Here is a 7,500-nt window from a genome sequence, read left to right as displayed (position 1 = left end):
GTTTCCTTCTGTATCCATCCTGCCCATGCCAGTCCTCCCCATGCCAGTCCTCCCCATTCCATCCTCCCCATTCCAGTCCTCCCCATTCCAGTCCTCCCCATTCCAGTCCTCCCCATTCCAGTCCTCCCCATTCCATTCCTCCCCATTCCATTCCTCCCCATTCCATTCCTCCCCATTCCAGTCCTCCCCATTCCATTCCTCCCCATTCCAGTCCTCCCCATTCCATTCCTCCCCATTCCAGTCCTCCCCATTCCAGTCCTCCCCGTTCCATTCCTCCCCGTTCCAGTCCTCCCCATTCCAGTCCTCCCCATTCCAGTCCTCCCCATTCCAGTCCTCCCCATTCCAGTCCTCCCCATTCCATTCCTCCCCATTCCATTCCTCCCCATTCCAGTCCTCCCCATTCCAGTCCTCCCCATTCCAGTCCTCCCCATTCCATTCCTCTCCTTTCCATTTCTCCCGACCCCATTGTTTGTCCAAGTCTCCCTCTATTTTGTCCTTCAACTCTGCTGCTGGTGTCCAACCCCGTCTCTCTCTCTACTGTTCAATTTTTCCTGTTGCGTTCTGATCCATTCAGTGTTCTAACTCTTCCACGAGCCTCGACTCTGTATACAAAAAACTGCAATAGGTTGGCAACCATTGTGCAGGCTTGATAGGCCAAATGGTCTGTTTCTGTGTGTTGAAGTTTCATGGAAGGGAAATCATCGATTGTATATTCTGAACGTGGTGTGTGTGTGTGTGTGTTCGTCTGTCTCCTATTTACGGCAGCCACTTCCCATACTTAGTTTGAAAAGTTCAACTTTCCCTTTTGAAATGATGGGAGAACAGGAATGAGTAATGTTGATGCCAAATTTTATTTCGCAAGCTTTTTTATTTATTTCTCTTTTTAGACAAGCTTAACTCAATCTTATTTCTCTTTTTCTACAAATCCACCTCCACCGCCCGATGTCACACCACCATTTCACGGTGCGTGGTACAAGTAGCTCACAGCTTTGTCTCTGAGTGAAACGATGAGTGCGACACACTTAACCTTTTTAAAAGTCCACAAAATATTTTAAATTGATAAATTGACTTAAATTTTTCCCTTCACCAAACGCTGCAATATCGTTCCAATCGGAAATCTTTTTCACATTACAAAAGTCAAGGCTCATAAAAGAGCTGAAAATATTTCACATATATATATATATATTTATTTATTTATTTTACACAAAGAGCTGAAAAAACACAGCAGAATGCAAAATATTTACCAGATGGACAAAGGGGAACAGGTTGACAAGGACACGGATTAACAACTTGCAGCATAATGAAGATAGTCGTACGTGTGTGCCAGTGAGTGTCTACGTGCTTCTGCCCACCTTCAAAGCGCGTTTCAAAGCAGGCCTACTATCCAGTGAAGAAATCGTACTGGACGGCAGAGGCTGAAATGACAGCAACAGCGTACGTATGCTGCCATCATGTGTGGCGTGCAAACCGACGTCCAGATCCAAGCGAGAGGAGCTGGCATCTGCCACACACGCTGGGCTCAGCACGATGAGTAGCCGGCGGCTTCGATTTAGTGCCCAAACCACCTCGTCAATCACATCTACAAGAAAAAAGAAAAGAAAGGAAGGAAGGTAGAGTGAAGAAATATAACACCACTGTTGTTGTTGTTGTTGTTGTTGTTTCGTGTGCAGCCTATGGCTGCTGGTTTGCATCATTTTTCTGGAAGAGTGTTTGTGCTGCTGATGCGGTGCCCCAATTACCAGTGAGCTGGTACTCAATTTGCCGACCTCGGAAGGATGACGGGCTGAGTCAACACACCTGGCGTTTATTCAGCAATCGACCGGGATTCGAACTCAGGATCCTAGGATCCCAAGCCGGCACCCTAACCGCTAAGCCAACACCAGGCTATAACACCACTGTTATGTTGTTATTCCAAGGCTCGGTTCACTTTAGCACTTGTGCTCCAATCAAACATGCCCCGAACCCCGGCCTTTAGATTACACGAATTTGGCCTCGTTAGTAGGCATCACAGGGACCAGAGTGGGGGAGGGGGAGGGTGAGGGAGTGCGGAATGTAGTCATAGAGGGGGTTCTGCATCATTCTCTGCCAAAGGCAATTTTTTGGAAAATGTCAAAAAACAAAATGTTGTCAGAAAGCATTTGGGATGCTCCATGTGTTCCTTCTTCCATACATGTCCACTTGCATTGTTTTTTTTACAACAACACCAGCACAATACCCTTTAGGTTACTTGTGCAATCAGCATGGTAACATGAATTGGGCGCAGCGTTCGCCGCTGTCGCCCGCATGTAATCCATAAGCCTGATAAGTACTCACTCATCTGCTTCTAGCCATCCATAAACATTCCAAGCACCAATACATACTTTTCCCAGGCACCGCGTCTCTTGCAAAGAGCCAGAGGCGGAAGCCGAACCTCTGCTCAAGTGCCGCAGGTAAAACGTGCAAAGCAAAGTGCAGCTCATCAGGTGGGGCGTCCCAGGCAACACATACGTAAGCATCGAAATCCTTCCCATCTGTAGACGCACACATTGCATCTCATTATCTTACTATAATTCACCAAATGTCCGTCTGTCTGTTCGAAGGTACCGTAAAAACTGCTGAACCGATCGCAAAGATATTTTGGGTGGGTAATCCTGGGACCCCTGGGAGTAAAATAGTCTATTTAGTTTTCCCAATTTCAGCTTTGGTCTCCAGCATTCTCAGGTTTGGACTCCCGCATAACATTCGCGTTCGCATAACGTTCATTGTGACGATGTTCTCATTGTGACGATGTATGTGTTCACACGATAGTGTTTGACGTGACGGTGTGAACGTAATTTCGTAATGTTTTTCGTTTCGTAATCCTTCAATGAACGTTTAATGTTTAATGAACGTTTAATGCCCTTCGATGTACGGGGCCGCACGCGCGCTACACTGGACGGGCCAGCGTGTACCTTGCCCTTCGCCGTCAGGCTCGGGTAAACCGCCGAGCCCCGTCCGTGATGGGGACTGGGGCTTGAGACAGCGTCCCACGAACGAGGAATTCCCAGTAAGCGCGAGTCATCAGCTCGCGTTGTCCCTGCTCTTTGTACACACCGCCCGTCGCTACTACCGATCGGACGGTTTGATGAGATCCTCGGATCAGCCCCTGCACGGGCCGTTCTCGGCTCGTGCCGGTGCACCGAAAAGATGGGCGAACTTGACTGTCTAGACTAGAGGAAGTAAAAGTCGCAACAAGGTTTCCGTAAGTGAACCTGCGGAAGGATCATTATCGGGACAACATGAGAGCGAGCGAGACGCGAGACGTACGTGGTACGTGATCGTCCATGTACTGTTTAGCCATGTACTGTTTAGATTTTGATGATTTGCGTGTGATATGATTTAACGGATGTTTGTATGAATCGTTTAAAATAAAATAAAAAGCCTTCAATTTATGATATTTTACCTTTTCATTTGGGTTTCCCAATTGAAGCCCCGCCCGTAGGGCGGGTACCGTTGCTAGTTTGATCAATTCTGGGGTTTTTTTTCTCTCTACATTTGACACCAAGCTTAAGGTGAGCACAGTTGTATATTATTATGGAATGTTCTGCTGGCTGACAATTTTCTTGATGGTAACATCATTGGAAGTTTAACTTTCCCACAAATCTGGATGCAGCTCATCTGTGACCAACTCCTCAAACTCGCATTTCCGGCACATTCTCACTACTGCTCTGTTCCTTTTCCAAAATTAAATAATAATAACAACATTCCTTTCAGAGGAATTTAGATGCAGGAGTTTTCTGGAAGTTCCTGGAAGTTCCTGGAAGTCCTAGCAGTGTCCACGTGTTTTGTTTTTTTTAACTCTCCCACCACCTTCCCCCTCCCCATGCCTCCTCCCCCCAAGCCCTCTCCCTCCCACAGATCTCCCGATGTCCCTGCTCTCCATCTTGTTCTCCCGCTCCCTTTATCATATGTTTTATGTTTTATGTGTCGGTTTGACTTTTTTATGATCAATGTTGGCTCTTAGACGAGCCTCGACCTTGTATACAAAAAAAAAAAAAAAAAAAAAAGGAGGAGGCCATAAAGCCCATCAATGCATGCCATAGTACTGAAAACTCATGGTTGTTGATCGAAGCTGTATGCATTTTGTTAAATTCGGAGCATCGAGCAAGGTAGCAGCACACGGCATTCCTTCCCCTCCCCAAGTCTTTGGTATGACTCTGCTCGGGTTCAAACCACCGACCTGCTAGAATCAGACCGAGTCCATTTCATACATTTCCTCCACTACCTCCAACCTCCCTCCCCACTACCACCTACCCCAAGTATTCCTAGCCAAAGGCAGGAGGAGGAGTACGCACCGATTGGCGGTTCTGCAGCCAAATGATCACGATAGCAGAGAACGATGTCAAAACGCAGAAAAAAGGCAATGGCACAAAGACCGACGATCACAGCAACGACGACGGCCATTGTTATGCCAACAGTTGCTGCCTTGTTTTTCTCTACATGAGGCGAGAAGCAAGGGCAACAGGGGGGTGGGCGTGAAAATCGGAATGCAAACAAAATTCCACCATGTCAGTTTGGTGCTCATTTTGAAAAAATAAAACCATGTCCAAGACTGGAACGACACACGCTTCACCAGCGCAGGGTGGGGGGGGGGGGGGGGGGGGGCAAAAGTCCAAGGAGCTCAGGGTTCAAAAGGTTAAAAAAGTTAAACATCCAGATCCAGATCGTCATAAGAATCGAATCAAAATTTTTTTTTGTCACAAATCAAACCTGTCCACCAAGTTTCGTGTGAACCCGTCCATAACTTTTTGAGATATCTTACTCACAGCCAAACAGACAAACAGGGGAGTAAACACAATGTACGTTCACATTCGGTGGCGGAGGTGAAAAACGGGGAAGTTTAACGCAGGAGGCCATCATGAGGCCTGCACAATCATGCCACAATCTTAGTATCCTCCTCCCGTATCCACTACTTCCAGATACCTGTCCAACTTGCAACTTTAAAACTAACCACCGAACAACCCTTACAAGGTGACCATTGCATGCATCGACTCCCTAAGTGAAAGACCCTTGCCTTAATGACGTCATAACTCTCCCCTGATTCACTATCAAGCTATTCCCCCTGGTCCTATCTATGTTTGTTCAGAAAAAAAAAAAAAAAACTTTCCGCACTTATTCCGTCGATACCTTCTCTGTTATCTACATCACCTCCAACCTTCATGTCACCTGAAAATTTGGAAGCTGACTCTAACCCACTGTCCGAATGATTGATAATAATGGTCCGAGTACTGATCCATGTGGTACCCCATCACTCATCCTCACACTCACAGCCACTCTTTGCTTCCCCTCACTAATCCAGTTTCCAATCCTATTATCTACTCCAGCAGCCAATCCACAAGCCCTCACCTTAGCTAACAACCTACTATGCGGTACCTTATCACAGGCTTTTTCAAAGTCAAACCATACTACACCAACCGTACGTACTCCACAAATGTCCGAGAGCGATTGTACAAATGATTGTTGATAATATTTGTCCGTCACCATGTTGTGCACCTTTGTTGTGTACCTTTGTCGTGTACCATGTTGTGTACCATGTTGTGTACCATGTTGTGCACCTTTGTTGTGTACCTTTGTTGTGTACCATGCTGTGTACCTTTGTTGTGTACCTTTGTTGTGTACCATGTTGTGCACCTTTGTTGTGTACCTTTGTTGTGTACCATGTTGTGCACCTTTGTTGTGTACCATGTTGTGCACCTTTGTTGTGTACCATGTTGTGCACCTTTGTTGTGTACCATGTTGTGTACCTTTGTTGTGTACCATGTTGTGCACCTTTGTTGTGTACCTTTGTTGTGTACCATGTTGTGTACCTTTGTTGTGTACCTTTGTTGTGTACCATGTTGTGTACCTTTGTTGTGTACTATGTTGTGTACCTTTGTCGTGTACCATGTTGTGTACCTTTGTCGTGTACCATGTTGTGTACCTTTGTTGTGTACCATGTTGTGTACCTTTGTTCTGTACCTTTGTTGTGTACCTTTGTCGTGTACCATGTTGTGTACCTTTGTTGTGTACCATGTTGTGTACCTTTGTTGTGTACCTTTGTCGTGTACCTTTGTTGTGTACAATGTTGTGTACCTTTGTTGTGTACCTTTGTTGTGTACCTTTGTTGTGTACCTTTGTTGTATACCTTTGTTGTGTACCTTTGTTGTGTACCATGTTGTGTACCTTTGTTGTGTACCTTTGTTGTGTACCATGTTGTGTACCTTTGACATACAGCCAGATTGAACCGCTTGCAAAGCCAAAGCCGTTCTGTGTGATACAGGTGAAGTTGCGACCAATGTGGCTTTCATCCACCTCAATAATGTTGATGTTTGACTGCATCGTTTTGTCTCCACTTTCATCTTCGATCACACTGAAAGAGGAACAAGCAGAGTTGTAAATAATGAAAAGAGGTAAAGTATTTCAACATGACAAAAAGAGGTAAAGTATTTCAACATGACAAAAAGAGGTAAAGTATTTCAACATGACAAAAAGAGGTAAAGTAGAGCCAAAGTCAAAATTGAAAGAAGAAAATAAAAAGGGGAATTTGGTTTTCTTAAAGAGGAAGAAAGATGAAAAGTGAAACTGAGAAAAAAGGTGAACAGGAAAAAGACGTTAGTACATATGGGAAAGTGAGAGCGAAGAGGTTAGTACATATGGGAAAGTGAGAGCGAAGAGGTTAGTACATATGGGAAAGTGAGAGCGAAGAGGTTAGTACATATGGGAAAGTGAGAGCGAAGAGGTTAGTACATATGGGAAAGTGAGAGCGAAGAGGTTAGTACATATGGGAAAGTGAGAGCGAAGAGGTTAGTACATATGGGAAAGTGAGAGCGAAGAGGTTAGTACATATGGGAAAGTGAGAGCGAAGAGGTTAGTACATATGGGAAAGTGAGAGCGAAGAGGTTAGTACATATGGGAAAGTGAGAGCGAAGAGGTTAGTACATATGGGAAAGTGAGAGTGAAGACGTTAGTACATATGGGAAAGTGAGAGCGAAGAGGTTAGTACATATGGGAAAGTGAGAGTGAAGACGTTAGTACATATGGGAAAGTGAGAGCGAAGAGGTTAGTACATATGGGAAAGTGAGAGCGAAGAGGTTAGTACATATGGGAAAGTGAGAGCGAAGAGGTTAGTACATATGGGAAAGTGAGAGCGAAGAGGTTAGTACATATGGGAAAGTGAGAGTGAAGACGTTAGTACATATGGGAAAGTGAGAGCAAAGAGGTTAGTACATATGGGAAAGTGAGAGCGAAGAGGTTAGTACATATGGGAAAGTGAGAGTGAAGACGTTAGTACATATGGGAAAGTGAGAGCGAAGAGGTTAGTACATATGGGAAAGTGAGAATGAAGACGTTAGTACATATGGGAAAGTGAGAGCGAAGAGGTTAGTACATATGGGAAAGTGAGAGCGAAGAGGTTAGTACATATGGGAAAGTGAGAGCGAAGAGGTTAGTACATATGGGAAAGTGAGAGCGAAGAGGTTAGTACATATGGGAAAGTGAGAGCGA

The 7,500-nt window shown here is 45.1% G+C and overlaps 1 protein-coding gene across 1 annotated transcript in view; it reads right to left on the bottom strand.

The window, feature by feature from the left end:
• Positions 1 to 7,500, bottom strand: part of LOC137424388 (interleukin-1 receptor accessory protein-like 1-B) — a 139,011-nt gene that overhangs the window by 13,320 nt on the left and 118,191 nt on the right. Inside the window, exons 9-12 of the mRNA XM_068111794.2 lie at positions 6,219 to 6,367; positions 4,314 to 4,454; positions 2,361 to 2,510; positions 1,353 to 1,579 (exon numbers count right to left, since the gene is read on the bottom strand). Coding sequence (XP_067967895.2) covers positions 1,353 to 1,579; positions 2,361 to 2,510; positions 4,314 to 4,454; positions 6,219 to 6,367 — 667 coding nt within the window. The remainder of the gene's footprint in view (positions 1 to 1,352; positions 1,580 to 2,360; positions 2,511 to 4,313; positions 4,455 to 6,218; positions 6,368 to 7,500) is intronic.

The sequence above is a fragment of the Myxine glutinosa genome, chromosome 4 (genome assembly GCF_964187855.1).
Source record: "Myxine glutinosa chromosome 4, kmMyxGlut1.1, whole genome shotgun sequence".
Taxonomy (NCBI): domain Eukaryota; kingdom Metazoa; phylum Chordata; class Myxini; order Myxiniformes; family Myxinidae; genus Myxine; species Myxine glutinosa.
Note: the sequence above shows the minus strand (reverse complement) of the source record. Positions and strands in the feature narration are given on the sequence as shown.